At 37.3% G+C, this 25641-nt stretch overlaps 3 protein-coding genes across 3 annotated transcripts in view; all 3 read right to left on the bottom strand.

Annotated features, from left to right (window-relative positions):
- Positions 1–289: 289 nt before the first annotated feature.
- LOC137073743 (galectin-9-like) lies at positions 290–6180 on the bottom strand. Its single transcript, XM_067442451.1, has 8 exons — positions 5465–6180; positions 2923–3011; positions 2591–2795; positions 2390–2509; positions 1915–1944; positions 1067–1155; positions 632–788; positions 290–436 (listed from the first exon to the last, which is right to left on the bottom strand). The coding sequence occupies exons 1-8, from the start codon at positions 5498–5500 to the stop codon at positions 290–292; spliced, it is 873 nt and encodes a 290-aa protein (XP_067298552.1). The 5' UTR covers positions 5501–6180.
- A 1968-nt stretch (positions 6181–8148) lies between these two features.
- Positions 8149–15948, bottom strand: LOC137073848 (GTPase IMAP family member 8-like). Its single transcript, XM_067442553.1, has 3 exons — positions 14617–15948; positions 10402–11259; positions 8149–9571 (listed from the first exon to the last, which is right to left on the bottom strand). Exons 1-3 carry the CDS (start codon positions 14633–14635, stop codon positions 8862–8864), a joined length of 1587 nt encoding a protein of 528 aa, XP_067298654.1. The 5' UTR covers positions 14636–15948; the 3' UTR covers positions 8149–8861.
- A 597-nt stretch (positions 15949–16545) lies between these two features.
- The window catches only part of LOC137072754 (complement C3-like), a 65525-nt gene continuing 56429 nt past the window's right edge, over positions 16546–25641 (bottom strand). Inside the window, exons 34-41 of the mRNA XM_067440676.1 lie at positions 24607–24697; positions 24399–24488; positions 23296–23401; positions 21590–21679; positions 21286–21387; positions 20484–20567; positions 20185–20320; positions 16546–16929 (exon numbers count right to left, since the gene is read on the bottom strand). Of these exons, the coding sequence (XP_067296777.1) occupies positions 16788–16929; positions 20185–20320; positions 20484–20567; positions 21286–21387; positions 21590–21679; positions 23296–23401; positions 24399–24488; positions 24607–24697 (841 nt within the window). The 3' untranslated portion in view covers positions 16546–16787. The remainder of the gene's footprint in view (positions 16930–20184; positions 20321–20483; positions 20568–21285; positions 21388–21589; positions 21680–23295; positions 23402–24398; positions 24489–24606; positions 24698–25641) is intronic.

The raw sequence follows: 25641 nt of genomic DNA, 5'->3' as shown, positions 1-25641 counted from the left end.
TCAGAAAATGTTACGTTTAACATCTCTGTAACTTCTGCAGTCTAATAAATTTAGTTTAAAGGCATATTTTACTTGAAATAATAGCACAACTAGCACACATCCACGGAGAACAGACAATTTATTTATTTTCAATCGCTTTTTTTCTCACTGAATCTATAGACGATCACATAGGTTTTAGAATATTATGCATGCTTTACATATGAGCACAGATTATTACATTTTCTTTCATCTATACTTGTAAAGATTGATTCAAGCTTTGTATTTCTCATAGATCTGGATGAAATCCTTGTCAGTGCTGCACAAATGTCAGCTGCACATCTCCACTGACTTCCAGAACATCAATCTCCTGCAGATTTGAGCTGCGATGGCTGTAAGTGTGAGCTTGTTTACCATTGACAAGCACCTCGTAATTATCAGGACCGCAACAAATGGTGACCTGCAATGCACATAAAAGGTATAAAATCTTTTTTTTTTTTGCAAACAAATAAAGAAAGACCTTCATATTTCCACGCTTATGTGAAAAATTTCTATGTTGATGCATGAATATTGATACAGTACTGTGATGTAAAATATCACTATTGTACAGTCATACACAGTGTCCTTCATACAGGGATCATAAAGTCATATGTACCAGATATGTTTGGCCTTTCTCAAACGGCATCGGTCCAGACCGTTCCTCCTCGCCCCACTTCCCATCCTCATAAGTGTTACGCACAACCTTATTGTCCTCAAAATTAAGACTGTAGTCAAACGCAATTCCAGTTTTGTGCCGTAGACTAAACCCTACTCTGTTGGAGAAAGAGAATTAAAGGAAACACACACACACACACACACACACACACACACACACACACACACACACACACACACACACACACACACACACACACACACACACACACACACACACACACACACACACACACACACATATTTAATATTTCACAGTTGCAATGCTTATGTATGTCATTACCATATTCCAGTAGTTTTAGAGAATATTTAAAAGCATTTTGAACACAGAATATGATATTATTTCTGTGATCAGAGAGAACTCAGTCTGTCAAACCTATTTGCTTGTAGACTGATTTGTCCCTGGATGACGAAGCATCTCCCAGGCTGTACTCCACCATATATAATGCTTTTGTATGGAACCATCTGTTTATAAGTCAAAGTATTGAAAGATATTCATTACTGCAATATTACACATTGTATATTAACAATTTAGTCCTTTGACAAAGTTTAAATTCCAATGTACTAAAAACATAAAATATTTAAAAATGTTAAATACTGGAAATGTGTTTTACAATGATAGTATTTAACAATATGTAGAGCTCTGTAGACAGTCTTTGTCAAAAACCTCTCTTAAAGCACCAGAAGCACCAGATAGTGTAAGAAAAAAGATTTAAAAAAAAAATCACAAATGTGTAATGCAAAACACACTGTTGTTGTATCGGTACTGGATATAAACATTTAAGAGCGCCGAATAGATCATGAAAGTCATCACAGTTAATTCACATCTCTTCATAATCTCTTATTGTTTTTTTGACCCAGAGATCATAAAAGTGATCACAGTTTATTCACAACTCTTTCATAATCTCTCATTGTTCATATGACCCAGAGATTTACATTACTTTTCTACCAAACATTAAGGCCCCCGATGCAAAATGCCATACTTTTCTATATTTACCAATAAATAGTACAATAAACCCATGCTTGCAATAACTGTTTTACAATTACAAGTCCCTCTGTCAAAAAGTAGAAGTACAATCTGTAATTTAACAAAAGACTTGCTGACTAATAAACAGAGAGGTCTGGGCGAAACGGGGAGAACCAGTAGACATCTTTTCATTTCTGTAATCTAGCAATATTATAACAAGGCAGTAAAAAGGAAAACTTTCCTTTGAAATAACTTACCAAAGTTCCCGGAAGTGGAGGAAGGTGGGGCTAAAAATGAAATGTAGATATTTAGGGCGGGGACACAATTATCAGAATCTAGTTGTTAAATCATAGTGATTAAACACACACACAATGAATGTGTGTGTGTGTGTGTGTGTGTGTGTGTGTGTGTGTGTGTGTGTGTGTGTGTGTGTGTGTGTGTGTTAAATGAATTAACTTGAGTTTGAATTTAGTGAAACTGTGCTGCCAGCATTTTACAGATAAATTAGTTTAATTACATTTAAATTAGTAAATTAAAGCAGAAAACTGTATATACAACAGGTCTTTGCATGTGAAGCTTCTGCCAGTTAATTACTGCAAATTTACTCTGCACAGTTTTACAGTACATTTTGTTTTTCTGATAGTGTACCTATAGCAAAATAGGAAAATGGATGCATATATTGGTGTAATTATGTGCTGAAATGGTTAAAATGCGCTTTGTTTTATTTCTCACCACAATACAGTGGACAGCAACCAAACTCAGGTCCACCATTCCAACCACACAGATGCGCTCCACGCTTGAGAACGGCATGCGGTGCTTGTACTCCGAGAAGAGTTTACCGTTAGTACTTATCTAGGAAAAGACAGAAATACTGTTATTCTTCTGGTTCAATAAACAGGCCAGTAGTGGTGTATGATGGAAAGAGTAAATTACCTTGTAGGACTCGTGGGTAACAAGGATCTGCAGGGCAAACATCTGGCCTTTAGGGAAGGGAGTGTCGACCTTACTTTCCTCCCAGCCCCACTTCCCGTTCTGGCGGGTGTTGTGAACTACGTACCCTTTAATGGGCAAGAGCCACGAATAGCGTGGGTTAACTTGCAGAATAACATCAGACCCTTGCTCGAAGTTCACATTGAATCTGGAGAAACAAGACAGGAGGATAATAGCAGATGCAGCATGTAATATTATAAGACATAAAGAGATAATTCACCATTGCTATGTTGACAGGATGAAGCACATTCACAACCTGTTACAGAGAGACTCACCTGTCTGCATCTGGCAAAACCCGTCCACATACAGTGATAACCATTCCATCCTTCAGTCCTCCCTGGATCGGACTGCTGAACGGGATGGTCTGTGAGAAAGGTTTTCATGTCAGACATTTCATTCAAAAAAACGGGCTTGAACATTTTTGTTCATACTCATTTTGTTCTGCCATTATTAATAAAAATGGTAATAATTTCAGAGTGTTTATTCCATGGATCAGAATATATCAAAAGAAGGGGACTCACAGGAGGGGTATAGTTAAAGCGGTTCACACAATGAACGAGAAGTGTTGGCATTTCAGAGGCTTTCACCCAAATTCAAACATTCAAAGACATTATATATATATATATATATATATATATATATATATATATATATATATATATATATATATATATATATATATATATATATATATATATATATATATATATATATATATACTCTAAAAAAAAATGTTGGGTTGTTTTAATCATGCGGTTGGGTTAAATATTTGCTTAAGACAACCAAATTGCTGGGTTAGTCCATATTTGACCCAACATTTGGTTGTTTTTTACCAAGAATTTTTTAGAGTGCGTATATATGCAAACATTTCGCGAGACACTACTACATCTTGGGCCCTATCTTGCACCCTGCGCAATTGATTTTGTACACCGACACGTGTCATTCCTATTTTGCACCCGCGCAAACCGCGCTTTTCCCTCCACAGAAGCACGTCGCTAAACTAGTGAATGAACTTGCGCTCCCTGGGCGGTTCAGCGCAAAAAAGGAGGCGTGTTCCGGCGCAAACAATCCCTGGAGCTATTTTGCTGTTCCATTAAACAGTTGCGTCACTGACCAGAAAAAACCCAGTCTAAAGTCAGCGGCGCGTTGTGCGTTGTTCATTATGCTATTATAAGGGCGCATGCTTGACCATAATGTATAGTGTGCACAACGCGCATACACTTTGCTCATGTAATCTACACAGATGAAACCGTTATTTTTGCAAATCATAAATTGTTACAATTGTTAAAGCTTGGACTTTCCCCGTCTTCTGATGTCATTGTAGCGCTTGCGGCACTGGTGCGACGTCCTGGGGATGCCAGCTGAGGAAACAATTGTGGCTATGTCCTCCCACGCCTGTTTAACCGACGCTATTTTGGGTGGGTTTCTCCCATCCCCATACAACACAACTTCTCTGTCTTTCACTCCTCTACAAGAACATCGGCTGTGAACCGCTCCTGGCGTGCGCCTGGTAAATACGCCATAATAATAGCGATCCATAATGGAACTTGCGCAGCTGCTCTTAAAGGGAATGTTAGATGATGCTCTGATTGGTTTATTCACGTTACGCCCAAACCACACCTATGAATAATGAAGCTACTTCAGACCAACCCAATTTAGATTTGCGCTGGGCACAAGAGCCATTTATCCCGCCGGGAAAATAGCAACAGCGCCGAGTCCCGCCCACAAAGTTACTTGCGCTTCGCGCTTTGACACTTGTGTTTCAGATCGTTAAAATAGGGCACCTTGGGTTCAATGCTCAGAAAAACTAAAAAAAAGTTTTTTTTGGCATCAAACACTCAAGATGGGTTCGGTGAACACAAGGATACAAAAGTACTCCATGTTTATTCTGCTGGATCTTCAGTGTTGGGCATCGTGTTTAGATATATGGCATCAAATAGCAACATATAAAAATCTGAACCTGATCTGAACCTTCCATCAAGATAATGATCCAAAACAAACATCAAAATCATCGATCGAATCATCAACGAAAGGATACGGGCTTGTTCATATTTGCAGAGGGTGCTGACCATGACTTTATGTAATGTATCTAAGTAAAATAAGTAATCTTGGACTATTAAAACCATGAAACAGCCCCTTAAAAGTGTTAATTTAAACACTTTGTTGTTTAGCTGAATTAATCATAATCACATTTTTATGCTGACGACACACCATTATACAACTCTGGCAAGGTCTGCTCTTCTGGCATGAAGGGCCATCTTTTATTATCCTTCATCGCTGCCATATATATTTTCTAGTGGCAGCCGTGTTTTTATCAAAAATTTGTTTTACAACCCCTCATATACTAATTCCCTGAATTCATATCAGACTGCTGAAAATATGGAAGATTAGAAAATGAAACTCATGGGATTTATGTGCCGAAAAATCCCATGCATTGATAAAATCAGAGCAAGCTTGACACATTTAGTTTGACTATGTTTGAGTTTTAAAGATGAATCATGAGGTAATAATCAGACTGGACTAATATTCTCATGTCTGAGTAGCAAGCAATAGTTCTACCATCCCACGAATGTTCAAGTCCATCTGCAAATGAGTCTCTATAATATCAAGCACACATGTAGTTATATTTTGAACACTTATTCCTAATCTGAGGAATATAAATTAAATTATGCAGTAGAACAGGAAGAAATTATATTGCAATCAATTATTAAAAAACAACTTCCCGCTCTATGATAAAACTTCAAGATATGTAACATTTCTGCATATTTTCAGTCGACTTAAAGTGAATCATCAATTTCAAAATAATTGAACACTTACTGGGTTGATAAATGGCTTTAGCAGATGCAGAGCCATGTTTGGCAGATTTTGCTCTCCTCCAAAAAATAAAAAGGTAAACAAAAAAGGATTATCTATAATCTTGTATTCAAGGCTGACCACTACTTTAAAAAATGTCCAGTCGCAGTTAAGTCCACTGGAGCTATGAATGACTGAGGGTCCACATACAGCTTTCAGTTTCGCTGTCTGAGTTAATGTTTAACCTCTGTGTTTTAATTACAAACCTACTGTACATTTCTGTTCATTTACATATATTAATGTAAAATCCACTGGCTAACTCAACAGAATCTAGACATGTAAATGAAGGAATCTGTATTCTGTGCTTTCAGACTCTTTTCTTTAAAGATTTGACTTAGATCATATAGACATTGCCGTTGTTTGATTGTTCTCAGTGATAATAAATTGTGTCCTATATCCTGTTAGAATGTCAAAGTCCAGCTAAGATTTATAATGATCAATAACTCAAGCTATAAGGATTAGGCCAGGTAGGTTTATATGTTGTAATACTGTAAACACCCTCTCTTTATGACCAATGTACACAGAGTACGGTGTTACATAATCCTGTCCGCTTTGTCAAACTATAATTGAAGTATTGTTGAACGGCTGTGGCCATTACAAATCTGAAAGGCGCTTTCACAAAAGGAAAGCATTTAACAGATACATTTGTCAACTAGGAAAATTCAACTGCACTTTCAAAAATAAAATGTACCATCACTGGTGTGGGACCCTTAAGGGTACATTTACTTAAAGGGTAGGGTCCGAGAGAGATGATGTCCTGATCTTTAGCTCCTAAGCCACCACAGTATAAAACTCTGTATTCATCTCAGTGGTGAGTTTTCAAAAAACAAAGACACAATTCAATTTAAATATGTATATTGTACACTGTAAAAAATATGTTCAATAAGTTATGAAAACATATGTTTTTATGTTGTTTTAACTCATCAAAATAAGTTAAGAAATTGTAAACTTCTTTTAATTTGTTATACAAGATGCAACTCAGTCAGTTTAACATAATTTAAGTTAAAATAACTTAAACATCTAAGTTGATTGTACTGCAAAAGTTCAACATGTGCCTATTTTTACAGTGTAATTATAAAATTGCATACAAAAAATATTAAATTACTCATATCATGAAATAAGATTTTGGTCATCCCAACCTGTTCAGAAGCAGGGCAGAAACATGCTGGTCTAGTAAGTTTATAGTTTGTTTTTTATTTTTATTAATTTATAATGAATTGTAAGTCCTGTTATTTTTTCAATTATCTTTTACTGTTTTAGCTGTGTTTTTTGTTTAGTTTTTTTATTTTGCTAAGATATCCATTCAGTATCGGTATCAATGTATTTTTTTTTTCAGACATCTATAATCCTTTCTTTCTTTGACCTAACAAATGGAGGACAGAATAAGCTTTCTGATGAAGCTTCAGCTACGAAGCACAGGTTCATATGCAATATTTTTTTTAAACATGCCACAATAGGTTTTATTCAGATTTTACATTTGTAGTTTAAATACACTAGTTAATATCTGATTTTGACCATCTCTTTGGTGAGGTGGTCACAGTCGTTTGGGAGGATCAGAAAGTGTCATGAGTAATGAGTCAGGAATGAATGAGTGCACAAACACAAACACATTCCTGCTTCAAACTGGAGCACCTGCATCTACGTCTTTCAGGTTTGTCAGAAATGCGCATATTGAAATTGGAGTCATAATTGTTTCCATGAGACTATTTTAAGAATGAGTGACGTAAAATGAAAAGGTGAGTCTCCCTCAGTGACACTCATGAAAACCAGATTTTCCAGAGACAAACAAAACACTGCACCCAAAATAAATATTACATTTATTCACGATGAGGACTCAATGGACTCCAAACCAAACCATGACAGAGCAGCATGTTTTACTATAACTACAGGCAATATTATCCCTGCTTGACCTCGATACTAAAAATATAGATGTCATTGTTGGAATTACTCTGGGAGCCACACCCCAAACTCTGACGGTTTGTTGAGCTTGACAGTGACGCGTTGAGTTGTTACAACATTAAACAAACATAAAACTTCCATCGCAGAGCCACAGCGATTATACTTTTAAAGGGGAGATGAACCTACACATGGCTAGTGGTTATGACTCCACATTAAAAAAAAAAAATCTGAATTTACAAAAATGGGTGTTATTTTACAATAAATTACAGTTAGAAATTTAGTGTGAAATTAATGCATGCTGGGTAATTTTTTACAAATGACATCAGAATGATGCTAAAGTGTGACTTACTGCTCTTGTGTTACTGTGATTTCACATTATAAAGTTGTATTTAATCATGTCACTGTAATAAATGTATTCTTTAGCACTGTAATTGAAGTCACCACAATGGTTATCAGTGTTCCAGTTTCTTGGACCTTATATATTCATCAATTTTTAATATAGCCAAGTCCAAAGTGTGTCAAATTAAAACATTTGTTAAAAAATATTAGATACAAATAAGAATTAGTTTTGGCAAACAATTCTTAGTATGAAGTCATTCTTTTTTATTCAATAATGAAGATTTACCAATGATTATTTCAAATTCATAACTGTTTGTAGATGGATATTTCACAATAGTAAAGAAAGGACTGTAATTAATCAAATAATACATAAATACTCAACACAGTATAAAACACAACGATGGAGACACTCAACTAATAATAAAAACACTTAAAATACAACATAAATCAGCAACACAACCTGCTAAAATGAAGCAAAAATAAGTTCAGCAGCACAGATAAAACCAACAAGAGTCAAGAAAATCCACAGTATAATCTATTCATGCTGCACTGCATGCTGGGTACCTTCATAGTACATATACACTGTAGAAATACAGTATGACTGTAAATTGTGTTTTCCAATACTGTAGACTCACAGTAAAACCACTTTTTAGTGCAGTTAGATTCAAGAAAGGTCCTACTGTGAAAGTAATGCAATTATTAACATATTGTAATTTCACAGTTAAATGTTTAACATTGCGCTAACGTAGGCCTGAGTCTCAGCGAACATGCAAAATGCTTGACAGACAGAAAGCATTTTTTTATTAGTTATTATTAATATTAATCACTGCCAAATACAGTTTAAATTAAAACATATTTTCCTCTAAAAATGAAACAATGCTTAAACATGCAATACGAATATTTATATTTTCCATAATTGGAACATATTTAGTCGGAGATCATATAACCTTTTTAACATTGATATAACATGACATTCTGTTGTGTTTGATGGGTAATGCAAACTTTAGGTCCAGCCTATTGAATACTTATGAACAGTATAAAATCATCCACACTATTATTTTTAGAGTCTGTGATATCCCCAAAGGGATTTTCCAGCTGTTTGTTCATATTGCTTTGCTGTTGATCATCCTTCAAGGCCACTCTGAGCCACCGCTGCAGCCGCTAGAGCGCCGATGAAGAAAATAAACGCTCCTTTCAACCATTTAGACGGGTCTTCGTTGACTTTCTCCTCTTTTTCCATGTCAGTCTTTCCAAACATCTCACTGGTGTAGTGCTTCCCTCTGTTTCTCTCCACCATCATGTCAACCGTCTCCATCAGTTTAGTGACCTGAGAGCGGTTTTCCACGTCTTTATTGTTGAATGAGTGAAATCGGCCTCCCAAACTCTCAGTGAATGCCTGCAGTTCTGGAGTGTCTCTGATATACTCATCGATTGATCTACCCTTCAGATGATCAGCGTGAGTGAACAGAATGATGGTGTGATGAACCGCCTCTCCTCCGATATTTTCCTGAATCCATTTGACTGTGTTTTCCTCCTCCTCTGTGAATCTGTCGTCCAGTCTGATGACCAGCAGAAACACATGAGGACCAGGAGCCGTCATCTCCACACACTTCTCAATCTCAACCTTCAGCTGCTCCCTCGTCATCGCCGGATCAAACAGTCCTGGAGTGTCGATGACTGAGATGTTTCTTCCACATACACCGGCTTCTTGTTTCTCACAGGTCTGAGGGCTTGATGAGAAACTCTTGAAGGCGTCTCTTCCCAGGATGGTGTTTCCTGTCGAACTCTTTCCTGATCCACGTTTACCCAGAAGAACGATCCTCAGATCGGACGCTGTGAAGAAAAACAATGTGCATATTAGTTCAGTAACTCAACAACATTAGTTAACAAGTCAAATCAAGTCGTCATTTTTATTTTTATAGCTCTTTACAAAACAGATATGTTCTTCTTTAGATCAGATGCAGCAAAGAAGAACTTTTTGCATTTACTAACTTAAAGGATTATTAGTTCACTTCAAAAGGAAAATTTCCTGACATTATATTTCTATTTTATCTCATCCAAGATCGTCTTTCTTTCTTCAGTTAAAAAGAAATTAAGTTTTTTTGAGGAAAACATTCCAGGATTTTTCTCCTCATAACTTCAATGGAACCAGCTGTTGAAGGTCCAAATCAGTGCAGTTTCAAAAAGTATATAAAATTGTTTTATTTTTATTTTTTTATTTAAAATGTCCAATGGTTTGTCTGGATCAGACTCTATTTCTCCTCTGGGATTGGTCAGAGTCTCTGAAGCTCTTCCTCTGAAACTGCATTGATTTGGACTTTCAGCCTTTGGTTCCCATTGAAGTCCATTATGTGGAGAAAAATCCTGGAATGTTTTCCTCAAAAAACTTGGGGTGAGTAAAACATCAAGAAATGTTAATTTTGAAGTGATCTAATCCAACAACAAGAGATGTACATTTTCATATTACAACTTTTTTATGCGATTTCCATTGCAGTGAGTGATTATGCCAAGAGTTCAAGATTTATATTCTGATTTATGATTGTTTTGAGGGTCAAAACACGCGACTATGTCTTTCAATTTAATAATTAAATGAATCAATTAACCGTTTACTGTTCACAATTAATAAATGCCTAATTTTGTTAGTGTATCTGCTAAATATCTACCCGTTAGATGATTTTCTGCTGTGTCTTTCTTCTCCTCACTGATGGAACACGCTTCATGTTTTCTGTCACTTTGATTTCCATCTGAAGATCCTTTTTCACTCTCATTTGTTGCTCTTTGGTCTTTTTGAACACTGTTTTCTATCTCCTCTTCTCTGATCTGAGGCTCTGGTCTGTTGTTCTCTTTCTCTTGGCTTGGTATTTTCTCTTCTAGACTGAGCTTCTCTTTTCCGTCTTGTTTCATCCTCACCTCATCTTTGCCAGTCTTCGGGGAGATCTCTTTAACGTAATGTTCTCGTCTGTTCTTCCTCACCACTTCACTAATATTCTCCAGCAGACCGGCGATCTGTTTCTTATCTCTCTTGTTTTTGTAAATGATCACGTCGCATTTCTCTTCACAGAAGCTCAGGAGTTCTCTAGTTTTTCTGTCCAGCCTGAACTCGATCCATTTTCGTTTGGACATCGCCTCTCTTCCTGTGAACAACACCATGGTGAACCTGAAAGCTTCTTTTCCGAAGTGCTCGTGAATCTTTTTTACGATCTTCTCCACGTTTTCTGTGAATTTGTCGATTCTGATGATGAGCAGGAAGACGTGAGGACCAGGATGAGCGAGATCTAGACTCTTCATCATCTGCTTCTTCATCTCTTCATCAGTCAGTTGAGTGTTGAAGAATCCTGGAGTGTCGATGATGGAGATGTTTCTGTCTTCTACTCTTCCTCTCTGTATCTCACTCTCTCTGGTGCTGCTCTCTTTAAACGCCTCTCGGCCCAGTATTACATTGCCTATTGAACTCTTTCCAGCTTCACTTTTTCCGATCAGCACCATCCTCAGATCCTGAGCAGCAAGTGCTTCATCAGACTCTGGGAAATAATCAGAAATAAACATTAGAGGAAGGTTCTGGGGTACATCTTTGTGGTTACATTGTGATCAATGTTATAGAAACTTAATGGTATTTTCCATAAACTGGGGGTGTGTGTTTGTGTGTGTGGTGGCGGGGTGTATAGTTTGGGTGTATAGTTCACCCAAAAATGTAAACTTGCTCTTAATTTACTCACCCTTAGGCCATCCAAGATGTAGCTGTCTTTTCCCCTTCATTAGAAGAACTGTAAAGAAGATTTTTAGCTGAAACCATGATCCTCTGCGATCCTCTAATGGAAGTCAATGGGGACCTCTAATCCACAGCCTTGGCTAACGGTCTGAGCACGGAGCCAGAGTTATGTTTGGGACCATTTTTCAGCTGGAGTTACACCTTATTCATGACTATAAGTTTGCGTATGTATTCGCAGCCTTTTGTTTTGTGCAAATGTAAGTTGTAATGTTGTGTTTATTTTGTGTAGACCCATGATTTCTCTCATATAGGATGCATTTGGTTAATAATTAACACTTAAGTAGATTATAAAGTTTGTATATATCTAATTAATCTCATGGATGTTAAATGACATGCTAGCAAAGGGCTCCAGTTTACCTGCGTTCATTCAGCACGTGCATCTAATAAATCATTGTGAATTCATTGGGTTTAAGGACAAAGTATACTTCACTTTTTATGTGTACGCGAGGGTCAGTGTACAGTTTCTGTAACTGTGCGGGTCACACATGCACATGTCATACGCCTGTGTACGTGAACAAGTCAAAAGTAATATACTTTGCAAGGCAGTGCGTTCGACTGTGTGACGCATGCCTACATTGTGTTTATTTTGACAGTTGCAGCCGATTTAAAAAAAATGATAATAACAAAGGGTTATGGATAGGTGTGCCGCTGCTGACTCCATCTCTTTCAGTGCTTGATCAGACAAGATGATTTTGATGTAATACTAGACAACATGGAATTTGTTTGCATAACCATACTTGTTTGAACTTGTCTGATCATGAACTGAGAGTTGGAGGAAGTAGCAGCACAGCTAAACATTACTCTTTGTAATTATTATTATTTTTCTTAAATCGGCTGCTTTTAAAGGTGCTTTTAAACTGCTTTAGAGGTTCGTACTGCTGGTGAACACGCGTCCTCCCTCACTGTAAACAAAGAGCTTCAGCTCACGTGTGAGGTCGCTCCTGTGCACACGTCATTTAAGGGTCACTTCAGCGATTAGCATATGGCTTTCTATCAGTAGAAACCCTGGAGTATATTCGAATGATCGTGCTCCTCCTCCTCATATCCCCGAGAGGAGAGATTTATGCTTTTTATTTCTGTAAAAAATCCTCCGATGACACAAATATCAGCATTTTGCGTCATCGGAGGGTTGTTTGGCCAGAGCTTAAAGACTACAGCCAGCCGGAGGAGCTATTTCTGCATGTTTTCAACACATCGATTGAGATGGGATCACTCACATCGCTCGGCTCACTCATATTATATTGAACACACACCTTCATTTTTTAATTGTAGCGTCTGTTCTCCAAACTGAACTGAATGATTAATGATTGATGACTTTGGGAGTGGCCTCGTAGGGCAGCGAAGCATTCTGGGAATTGTTGTCGTTCGTCCCCATGAGACAAAAAAACATTTTCTGTCTTTTCTCAGTCTAGAAGGCACCAAATTCAAAAAATAATCTCACATTTCTTCTACATTAATGACCTAGTTTCAATACAAAGCTTAATGCTAACTCACTGAAGTAACCCTTTATGCGCCAGGAAGCTCGTGAGCAGAACTTGACGTGCTCAGGACCGGTTGCCAAGGCTGTGGATTAGAGGTATGTTCAGTTTCTTGCATAGAAAAAGCGTTTTTGCTTCTTAATACCTCAATGCACCGCCAGGAGCCGCGAGTATTAATACGGGTGCACTGATACGCATCAATTCATGCTTAATTAACGTACAGATAATCATGAGTTAATGTATTACTAATGGTGAACTAACCCATTTATTAATGATGACTGCATCAGCAACTAATGAAGATTCAGCATGATTAATAGATTAAGTCATCATTCAATTGTTATTAGTTAAATGTGTCGTAATGTATTAACTCCTTTAATTCTATTTTACTTGTTGGGGCACATGACTCAAGTAAAGTCATAACATAATGATACCTTTATAAATCATTATCTAATGATTAATTAAAGCAGACGACTGGAGGTTGAAATGCACGGCTTTGACCCGTTGTGGTAATAAGCACATTAATTTACATTATTAGTTTAATATAATATGTTATTAAGGAATTAATACATTATGACACATTTAACTAAGAAGACTTTAATGATTACTTAATCTATTCATCATGATAATCTTCATTAGTTGCTGATGCAGTAATCATTAATAAATGGGTTAGTTCACCATTATTAATACATTAACTCATGATTATCTTTGCATTAATTAAGCATGAAGTAATGCATATTAGTGCACTCTTATTGTAAAGTGTTACCTATATATATTTTTTTATCATCTTAAAGTGACGTCGCCCATTGACTTCAACAGAGGATCATGGTTTTAGCTCAAAATCTTCTTCACTGTTCTATTGAAGAAAAAAAGTATCCTGCATATTGGATGGCCTGAGTCTGTTATAAATTAACAGCAAATATTCATTTTTGGGTGAACTATCCCTTTAACATTTAACAAAAAGCCTTGCTTTCTTATTTCCACAGCTGGTCACAATATGAACATCAAGGCCATTAAGCTTCCAATAGTGGGTGTGTCCTCTTAAAGAGACAGTGTCTTAAATAACACACAAAACACAAACATCACATGAGGAAATAAAGTATCAAATATATTATTAAACTCAAAATGAGCAAATATAACAGTACATACAGTACAGTCATCCACAGAACATTTATGATGAAATGCTTATTAAGTAAAATGACTTGTAAACTTTTAGACAACAATATCTCTCAGAATTTTGCTCTGCGCCGGCTTTAAAAAGTTGAGTCAGTCACACTCATGTCAGCCTAAACTAACATGTCTGAAAATATATTGATAGTATCTGAAACATAATAACTTCAATAACAGATCATACACTTGATAACCTGACAGTACACAGATATCCATGCTGCTATATGTATTAATGACCTACTATTTGATTCACTATCTACACCATTGGCACAAATATAGACACATCTAGATCACGTTCTAAATGAAGATCTATATACTCAGAACTTTATCACCCATATTACCAGTGTGTAAAACACATGGTAGCCAGTTAAACAGGTTTTGCTGTGAATGTTTTGCCTCTGACAGCCTCTATATTGACTATAATATCAATTTGTTATGAATATACCACATTAATTTAGACATACCTGTACGTGCTGCATTCATTTCTGTGTGTGTGGATGGTTCCTGTAGTTTCTCAGTGTGAATCCAGAGACTGAATGAAGGTATTTGAGCTCAGGCTCAAGCTCTCGTGACTGTGAAACTCCCTCTATTGTCATGAACTGATGACAGTAAGTGACTAATGCTGTGGCATGTGATTGACAGACATGCTAACACACTTTAATTTGGTTCATTAAAATGGAGGAAACCATATTTTTATTGGTGTGTGGTATGGTTTTGATTTACCTGGAAGGGTTAGTAAAGGGTTGAAAATTATTTCATGAAGTACTCACCCTCATGTCGTTGGACACACCAAGTCATTATTTTGATTTTTTTTGGCACAAAAACTGTTTTTGTCGCATTGCAAAATTATTGCACAGCCCCTGTAGTGAGATGAGCTTTGTATCGATGTGTTTAGTGCCTTTATGGGTCTTGTGAGTGGGAATCTACTGAATGCCAATGGAGGCCTTTCTGAAGCCTTTCTCAGCTTTTAACAAATATATCTTCATTGTGTTCTGAAGATGAACGAAGGTCTTACGGGTGTCCAACAACATGAGGGTGAGTAATTAATGACCGAATTTTAATTTTTGGGTGAACTAACCCTTTAAGAATAATAGATATAAAGTTATTAAAGGTTATTGCCATAGATCAACTTCAACAGCAGAATATGAAACAAGGTTCCTCAACAGACACATTTGAGTGTGAATTTTTACTAATGAAAATACAAATGTCACACTTTAGGCCTTGAGATCAGCTCTTTAGTAAAAGTTCACATCCCCGAGTTGTAATTTCAGTCACAGAGTGTAATAAAACATGAATCTAAGCTTAGCTCGGACATCACTAAACTCCTCTACCGTTTGTCCCTGTGCTCCACCCTTCAGCACACATTAAACCTGTTGAACACACTGAACTACATCTGAAGAGTGATTTATGTCTGGAAGAGTCACCGTCAGGGAATTTGGGAATTTGCCCTGTGGTCTTTCATTGAGCACTTTAAAAGATGTGTTGAGCTTGACAATAATATCTTGCTCATGGAGACATTTCTCACTCAATAAAGTGACAATTATGATGATAATAAAAGTAAAGGAATACAATTATATATCAATGCACACAAATAATGCATTTAGGTCATACTTAAGCATGCATTCATTCATGCATGTTGCAACATGTTCTCACACCCAACTCGTCACATACTGACGCTTGTTCAGGACTCTTACTTTTTAATACACCGGGTATTTTTGACAGTTAAAATGAGAAACATTTGCCGTCATACACGGATGCTTTGGACATGGGATTGCTATCGGCATGATTCAATTATGTATCGGGTTATGGTTTTGTCATTATGACATGACGGAGTGTGAGTCTGATTTAATCAGCCAGCATTATTGTATATATATATATATATATATATATATATATATATATATATATATATATATATATATATATATATATATATATATATATATATATATATATATATATTATTTTTTTTGTCACATTTGAACACATAACCCATCCCTAAATCTGCCCATTTGTGTGTTATATGATATAAAACACAGGATATAACAGGCGGGCACAACTGCAGGCACAATTTATTCAAAAAGACTTTTAAGTGCAAAAGCCGCTTAAGTCTGTCTGATGTTTGACAGTGACAATGACAATGGCATTTATGTACTGGTTTCTACCTAAGTACCGGTTCTTCTGATTGGGCTGAGCCATTGATTTAGTGGATTTGAAGTGAAAGTTAAAGGAAGGTTTATGTTAAAGTTGTGTGTACTTTATTTAAATTCAGATTTTTACTTTAATTTTAAGTTTTTTTTTGTTTGGCAGCCCTATCTGACAGTCATTCTTTTATTGTCCACATCAACTCCTGTTGGAAAGATGTCAGGAATAATAACTCGGGTCAGGAATAATCATCTGGAACCATTTATTTTATTTCATTTTCTCCTTTTGAATAGTGTTCAGATATCCATACATTCTAATTTAAAGTCTCTTATGATTATTAAAATGAGATATGGATTTTAAAAAAATCACACAAAACTAATTATAATGTTGGATTTATGAATCAGAATGAAAAAAGTAATCAGAATGCTCTATATTTATCGCACCATGATTAACATTAATTTCCTGTAATCAATAAATGTTGTTTATATAATTATGTAGTACATCCTTTTAGTGGGAGGTTTATCTGGAGCTCAGTTAAGGCCGAATACTTTATCTTGAATTCTTCAGTTCGGCTTTCCTCTTGTGTGGGCCAGTATTCAACCCAGGTGTGCTCTCCAAAGATATACTGCAGTCTAAAACAACAGAACAGACTACATTACAGACTTACACTGTATACATTGATAAAGCACATGCATTATTTAAGGTGTAAGGGTCAATGAACAATATATCGGTATTAAAAAGGAGAATTATTTTAAAAACATCTGCATTCATGTTGCTTTTTATACATTTTTGACAAACATTTAATACACATCCAGTTTCACCTGAACAAAACATTTTAATAACAGGTCAAATATGTGATCCCAGCAGGCAGAGTATGTCAATGTGACGTCAGTCAGACGTTGGATTTTGGTTGAAAATATAAATTGGTTTGACGTCTAAATCCAATGTATTCCTGACGTCACAATGACATGCACTGCCTGCTGGGATTTTTTTCTGTATCGAGTCTTCTCAGTGTCATGGTTCTCTCGCCACAATCATCCCCTACAAAATATTTTTTTTTATTTTTATATTTTAATAAATATTAAAGGGGTGGTTTAAGGCTTTAAGGCTCTAGGCTTGGTTGTGTTTATAGGGCGCAGTTTAACATGTCTTAATATTTCTTTTTTTTTCTTGTTTATATTTTTCTTATATTTGTCCTTTATTCCACACCGCTGTCTCCACTGTCCTTTGAATGGCTCGTTTGCTTCCTGCTTATATGAAGCCCATCCCTCTGAAAAACGCAATTGATCTTAGATTGGTTAGATGGCCAAATGTAGTTTCCTTTATTTTTATTGGCTGAAGTGCCAAGCACAGGTTAAGGCCACGCCCCTTCCCATTACGGACAGAAGTCACATCTGCAGAGACTAGCAAGGGTTTATGATGTCACCAACCCAGGAAGAAGCTCGTTGTAGTCCAAACCGGCCGTTTTTGTAGGCAATAAACTGCCGTAACTTTAAAAGACAATATCTCCGTTTGCATTGAACTTTCAGCGCTGTAACTTTGCAGATATTATGCTCAAGCAGCGACATTACACACTAACTAAAGTTAAAAATTGAAATTGCATGCAACCACCGCTTTAATGTTCACTTATGCCAATATTTCTTTTTCTAGAATTCCATTCCAGCCAGCATTTTTGATTATTTTAACAAATATTTAATGGTCCCAGAATATTTTGTTTTATGAATATCTGAACATACAATATATTTAAAGAAAGATTTTTAAGAAGTATAACATGAATAATGTCAGTCTGGTTAGTAATGCGTGACGCTGGTTGTGGAGAGGTGGACAAGCGTCACCTGCGAGGCACACCGGCCTCGAGTCCTCTCATGAGGGAGCTCAGAGGCATATAAGGAAGTGCAACACCAGTGAAGGGAGAGAGGACGTTGTGTTTTGTTTATGGTTTATTATGTGTGTGTGTGTGTGGCAGTCTTCCGTAAGGGGCTGCCCGGGTTACTTTTGTTTATTTTTTTTTAATAATGTCTTGTTGAATGGTCGCCAGTTCCCGCCTCCTCCTTCCCTGAACAAAGAACTGTATTACACTGGTAATGCTGTTTGTGGAGTTGTTTAATCCTCTGATGAGATCTTCAGAGATTTAATGTCTTCTTTTATCTTCAGTTGATTTCATCTAAGGCTGTGGCTGAAGTCAGTTGTAGTTCTTGTGTTTCTCTGTCCTTCAGTGATTATGCTTGTTAACAGCATGTGTTAATCATTAATGCTCAATCATCACTTAATTATCTCATTAACTCCAAAAATGATTCAGTGTTATTTTAACAGCCTGTAGTATGTACACTGAGTAGTATTCATTTAATCTGGGCTAACTCATGTGGAGCCTCCATGGCTGTGCTATGGACTATTTAAAAAAGTAGCATGGATTTTACATGGACAAAGTTTCAAAAAATAAGTTTGATTGAGTATTTCTGTGCCCAAAAATTCCACCTGGTTTCTCACAAGTTCTGGAAAGTTTTTTTTTTTGAGTATGGGTCTGTGTGGCGTCAATTAGTGCAGAATGTCCTTGTACGGGCACCAGAATGAACAACATGACGTCCAGAGCGAGAGAGCAAAAGCAGCAGGTTCAACAACACGCTTTGCTCGGCTTTAGGGAAGTCGGCGGCTGCGCTGCACAGGCCACAGGACTTCACAAAATCATCAATGTCACCAAAGAAGTGTGTTTTTGGTTGTCAGGGCAAGACAACCCTGCACAGCTTCCCAAAGAACCCAGCGTTAAGGGGAAAGTGGATAGAGTTAGATGATTTCGGCGATGATTATGATTGTTTTATTAACATGGCCCAGTTTGATGCCTGTTTTGCAGATCGTCTATTGCTTAAGGAAGGAGTGGCCCCAGCGATAAAGGTTCAAGGTTGTGCAACGGAACCGCAGGTGGTGAGTAAAACTGCTTCAAATGTCTGTTATTGGCTATCAGCACGCTAAACAAATATATAGAGTTCCAGTGCATACCACATAGAGACGTCCTGCTATAGTCGTCGTTCAATTTCAGCCTCCGGATCAGATTCTGGGTCATATATGTATGGCTGAATCTGATTGATAGCCATCGTTTATTTAGGATAGATTTGTTTTCCCATGTTTAAGGATGTCACAGCTTTCAGATGCTCTCAACACAATAGGTGCGTACACTCGTGATTCTTTAGCTCTGCCCACGTGATATGCCTCCAGCTGCTCTGTTTTATTCTGAATGATTCTGTACAATGTATCTTTCTTTAACAAATATAATAAAAGTAAAGACTGTTCGGAGATAGAAAGGATGCAATACTACATGAGATTGACAGAAACTGTGTGTCAAACTCCTCCTTTAATTTTTTAATTTTTATTTCATGCAGTCCAGTATTTAAAATAATGGCTTAAGTTCAGTTTGATTTGTGATAGTACAGAATCGGGAGATCGGCGTATCGTCACAGCCCTAATGCCATTTGATATTTAATGATCCCATTAGCTTACATGTGTATTAACAATGCTTATATTGCTAGCTTTGGCTTCTTCTTTGCCTGTGTTTTAAACAGGATATTCTGTACTCTTTCAGAAGATGAGTAATAGCGCCACAAAATTATGTTAATGGCAGGGAAAATTCATCTCTGGACATTTGCACAACCTAGACTTTTTTTTTTTTTTACTTTAAACCACACAAAAAGAAAAAACTCAAAAACTCACAGAAGATTTGTATTCAAGCCATTTAAGTAGTAGCTGTATTGAAAGCTATTCTAGGATATTTAAAATGCATTTGGCAAACAAAAACAACAACTGTCTCATCACTGAGCCATGAACAACATTCTTCATAATAAACAGATAAAGCTCAGGCAAATCCTGATATTCACAGACACACAGTGGACACTTACCTTCCTTCAAATTCTGGCAGGTCAGTGGATTTGCCCATGATGAGATACGATTTGCCTTCTTCCAATGCCAAACGATTTCTGCAACTGGGACGACCCAAAAATAATCTGACTTTGCCCTCAACATCATCATCAGAGCCTATAGGACAGAACAAAGATTAGGAAACATTTGATCTGCAATGCCGTTTAGCCTTAAGCTGAAGATGTATTTGAGAGGACAAACAGCATTTCACAAGAATCAGACACACTTCAAATGCATTTCCTGATCAGTGGAGAAACATGGAGAGAATATTGAACCGTACCCTCTTTCAGCACCTTCTCCACCATCATAGTATAGATGTCAGAGTCCCGTGCTAGAGCCATCTCGATCACTTTGACTTTATAAACTGTCAATGATACGTGTTATATTGTTATTGACATATTAACTGATTGGAATTCAGTGGCAGAAGTCAAACATTTTTTAATGATTTTAAGGGTTAAAGTAATCGTTCACTAAAATAGAGAAACTGTCATATTGTACACCCTCATGTAGTTCCAGGCCTCTGACTGACTTTCTTCTGTAAAACAAAAACCAAGATATTTCCCATAAAAATATTCCTCCATGTGATGAGCTCTCTCTGACTGAATGATTTGGCTTCAACGGTTCTTGAGTTAATGGCTCATTGGAAGGGAAGATTTACTGTGATGATTTACCGTTGATTAACAGTGAAATTTGGCTTTTGACAAAGCTTTAATTTGGCTTCAGGAGACATGGGATACATGCAAATGATCTGTTTTTCATAGTGTGTGCCATTTTAGAAGTTTACCAGACATGTTCACTATGACAAGTGAATGTCACATCTGTTTTGTGAGCAACAGTATTCCAACATTTAGCTTTTTGTCTAAATTATATTTTATGGTTGTGTACCTGATTTAAATTTTTTTTTAAGTTACATGCAGTTAGTTGCTCACTATGAAAAAAAGCAGCATGAAAAAAAAAAAAATGTTGTGTTCCACTGAAAAACAACGGGTTCATGGTGGTTTAGAACAACATAATAATGAATCTTGATTTATGAAAGTATGACAGTCATGGTAATGAATTAACACAGAACTGAAGGTCTTTACCATAATCCATGCCAGGTTCACAGGCTTTATCCAAACGTTCCAACATCATTTTTGTGGCATTTTTTTCTTCTACATTGTTTATCCTCTGGTAAGTGCAGTTTTCTGTGTTCAGAGAAGTTAATGTTTATACCCACACAGATATACACACACATTTTTCATTTTCTCATCCAAATACAATAATAAAAAAATAAAAATATTCATACTTGAATGTTTAAAATTGCAAGTAAACCGCAGGGAACCAAATAAAATATTACACTACTACAGGTTACGGTCACTTTATCCTATTATTTAAGTGTGACAATACCTTCTGCACACACGCACACATCTCCCTTACAGAGTCTCTCTATAACGCCATCTATCCTTTCAGGGTGGTAGAACTTCGTACAGCGAGCATCTGAAACACGCGCACACACACGCGCACACACGCGCACACACGCGCACACACGCGCACACACACGCACACACACGCACACACACGCACACACACACACACACACACACACACACACACACACAGGTTTAATGGAGGGAGGTCCATTCATTAAAAATGTTACTGTACATAATTTCGAGAAATATTATATATCAACAATATCTGTTGAGAAAAGCCCACAAATAAATAAACTTTAAAGATTAGTATTTTTTCCTTTACTTTTTCCCTTTCCTTTAGTGTGTAATACAACTGTTTGTACATGTAAACAATGGCCCACATCTGGCACATGTGGAATACTGATCTTTCCCACATCTGGCACATGTGTAATGCTGATCTGGACCACATCTGCCACATGTGGAATACTGATCTGGCCCACATCTGGCATATGTGCAATGCTGATCTGGCCCACATCTGGCACATGTGGAATACTGATCTTTCCCACATCTGGCACATGTGTAATGCTGATCTGGACCACATCTGGCACATGTGTAATGCTGATCTGGCCCACATCTGGCACATGTGTAATGCTGATCTGGCCCACATCTGGCACATGTGGAATACTGATCTTTCCCACATCTGGCTCATGTGTAATGCTGATCTGGACCACATCTGGCACATGTGGAATACTGATCTGGCCCACATCTGGCACATGTGGAATACTGATCTTTCCCACATCTGGCACATGTGGAATACTGATCTTTCCCACATCTGGCACATGTGGAATACTGATCTTTCCCACATCTGGCACATGTGGAATACTGATCTTTCCCACATCTGGCACATGTGTAATGCTGATCTGGCCCACATCTGGCACATGTGTAATGCTGATCTGGTCCACATCTGGCTCATGTGGAATATTCATCTGGCCCACATCTGGCACATGTGGATTACTAATCTGGCCCACATCTGGCTCATGTGGAGTACTGATATGGCCCACATCTGGAACATGTGGATTACTAATCTGGCCCACATCTGGCTCATGTGGAATACTGATCTGGCCCACATCTGGCTCATGTGGAATACTCATCTGGTCCACATCTGGCTCATGTGGAATACTGATCTGGCCCACATCTGGCACATGTGAAATACTGATCTGGCCCACATCTGGCACATGTGGAATACTGATCTGGCCCACATCTGGCACATGTGCTAGTTGCTATATATAAGTGTTTACACTCACATACTTGTGTGTAAACCACAACTGCTCTGACTTCGCAGGCCATAACTTTAGAGTTCAGGTTCATTATCAATGATTCTGCAGAGAAGTCTCCACTAATCAGGGAATGGAAACAAGCCAATTGAGCTTAAAAGGACTTTGTAGCACCCACTCACTTCTATAAATGACTGCGAATGACACGCACGCAAAAGTGTAAATGTCAATAAATTTTAAGCCGTTTTACAGCAAGGTTTAACAGTGCATTATACATAAAATATTAGCTAGGTACATAAGTATGAGACAGGGAAACTATATTCTTATGTATGTGAGAGGGGAGAGTCTTCTTTTGCATTCAATGCTTCAGAGACATGTTCCTTGATGTGATCTTTCTTCATGTGAAAACACGTGTGCAGCGGTAGCTCACCTGGTGAGTAATATTCATATATTGTGACTGCAGCAGGTTGAAGCAGACCCACATTCAGCATCTTGTGCATTCTGAAGATTAGTTTTTCTATCACTTTATGAGAAACCTAATGAGACAAAAAATAAAAAGTGGAATACTGAGCAGGACCACATCTAGCACATTATATTTTGAAATTTTGACTTGAAGCAGTGCATGCTGGTTAGAAATTTTTGACTGTGACGTATGTCAACAAAGTAGCGCAAGAGAATTTCGAGAAGGGCCAGCTAATACAACCGGATTCACCGCATGACAGCGGTCATGTGTGTTTCGTGTCTATTCTAAAACATTCCGCTATGTAATGCTCACATTATATATATATATATATATATATATATATATATATATATATATATATATATATATATATATATACACACACACAGTATATAACAGTAAAACCTCTTTTCACGTAGTCGCGATGTTATATTGTCATGTTTATCAAACTAAAACTGATAAAAACCGTAGACCCCACTTCATTGATAGTGTAGGTTTATATGTTAAACTTTACTCTTATACAAACAGACGCTGTATAAAGCGGTACATAAAGTATTGAATGGAAATGTCTACTGAAACATCTGTGCATTTGAGAAATATTGGATTCATTTAACTTCAGCTGTGATAAAGTATGCAAATATAGCACAAGCGTCACTACGGGAAGCAGAAAGTGTCCGACTTCACGTCTCCGTTTGCAGCTCCTCCCCGCCTGCACGCGGATACTCTCGCCGCATTCTGTTTTTCACTCTCTTGAAAGATAATTTAAAGAAAAATACAATCACTGAAGTATGGCACATGCTGATTTATCTGAGGTGAAGTTTTGCTTATGTGCGTACAGGCTGTGAATAATCGGGCTACAGCATTTGGAGAATTCAGGGGGAAAACTATTCAGAGTTTGAGAGAAGACTATTCAGAGTTTTCCCCCATACGTGTCAGAAACTGACGCAATGCTTGTTCTTGTTAATGCTGGAATCCATGAAATACAATTTATGTTAGTAACCGCAACGATTCATAATCAAAAGAAAACATATCTGTTTTTGACACCATCGGGTGACAGTCGGCATAAATACCTTGTTTAAGTAGAGGATGAGGGATCCTCGCTCTGACAGCACTTTATTTTTTTCATATTGCTGAATGTATCTCTCCTTCCCTGAAGACAACTGAGAGCAAGAACATGAGAAAAAAAACCTTACTACATGACATGTGTTATGGCCTATCTGCAGATGTGTGTTATATTCCTCTTCTAGGCATCACTGCATCAGTTTATCATCATAATACCTCTTTAAGATCATTTTCATCAACATCAAATCCTGTCGGTATGCCAATGTCCAGAATAGTCATAGTGGCATCGAGTTTATCGCTTTTGAAGCTGTGAAGATGGAGATAAAGAGCAGATTTTATTAACAGGTGTTCAGTTTTGCTCCATCTAGGCTGCTTTCACACTAGAGCTTTTGGTGTAAACCCGAGTCCGCTTGATGTCATAATTCTTATATTGTAGAGCTGATCGTCTCTGAATTATCTGTCTTTGGAGAACAAGTTGCATCTGCTTCAGAATCCAGTGCAACTGGAGTCTCTGTAGTATGGGATGTTTTTAGTATCATAATCAGTGGCGGCTTGTCAATAGAGGGCGCTGGGGCGCCGCCCCCATCACAATTCCAGAAATATACATGTATACAAAAATTATATAAAAATGAAATAAAAATAAAATAGTTTACTCATATGATGTATGAGTGGGTAATTAAGAGCCTCAGCATTTAATAAAAAAAAACTATTTTATATGTTTTTTAATGTTTCATGCGGTTTCATGGGCGAGGGACGCCGGACAAATGGATGTCTATCTCAGTCCATAAATCGTCGGGCAGCATGTGACCTGAAGCTGGTCTCTAATTGGTTTCTTAAAGATTCTCCTCCGGGCGCAGGTCGCTGCGTCCCTGGCGAATCAGAATTGCATACATGTTTTTTGATCCAATCTGATTGGTTCTCGTCAACTGTCATTCAATGTTACGCTCTTGGCCACTACTGCGAGAGAGCGTTGGTGACAACGTCACTCCGACCCCGCCCGCCTAAACATTCGTAGAGATGGCAGCAGTCAAACTAAATTCTGTGATTGATTTACAAAAAAATCCTTTCACAAGGCGTTCGCTGGAAGAAAAAATAAGAATTAAGGATCTCGGACCGGACCAGCCCGATTTACAAATTCAGCAGCAGTCCAGTGACAGAGGACGAAGCTACACTCGGAGCTTCACCTGCTCTCGTTATGAGAAAAGGAGGTGGCTGACTGGATGTGACGGTAGCATTGCCCTTTTTTTGCTT

Source organism: Pseudorasbora parva, chromosome 4 (genome assembly GCF_024679245.1).
Source record: "Pseudorasbora parva isolate DD20220531a chromosome 4, ASM2467924v1, whole genome shotgun sequence".
Lineage (NCBI taxonomy): Eukaryota > Metazoa > Chordata > Actinopteri > Cypriniformes > Gobionidae > Pseudorasbora > Pseudorasbora parva.
This window is presented reverse-complemented; position numbering and strand designations above follow the sequence as displayed.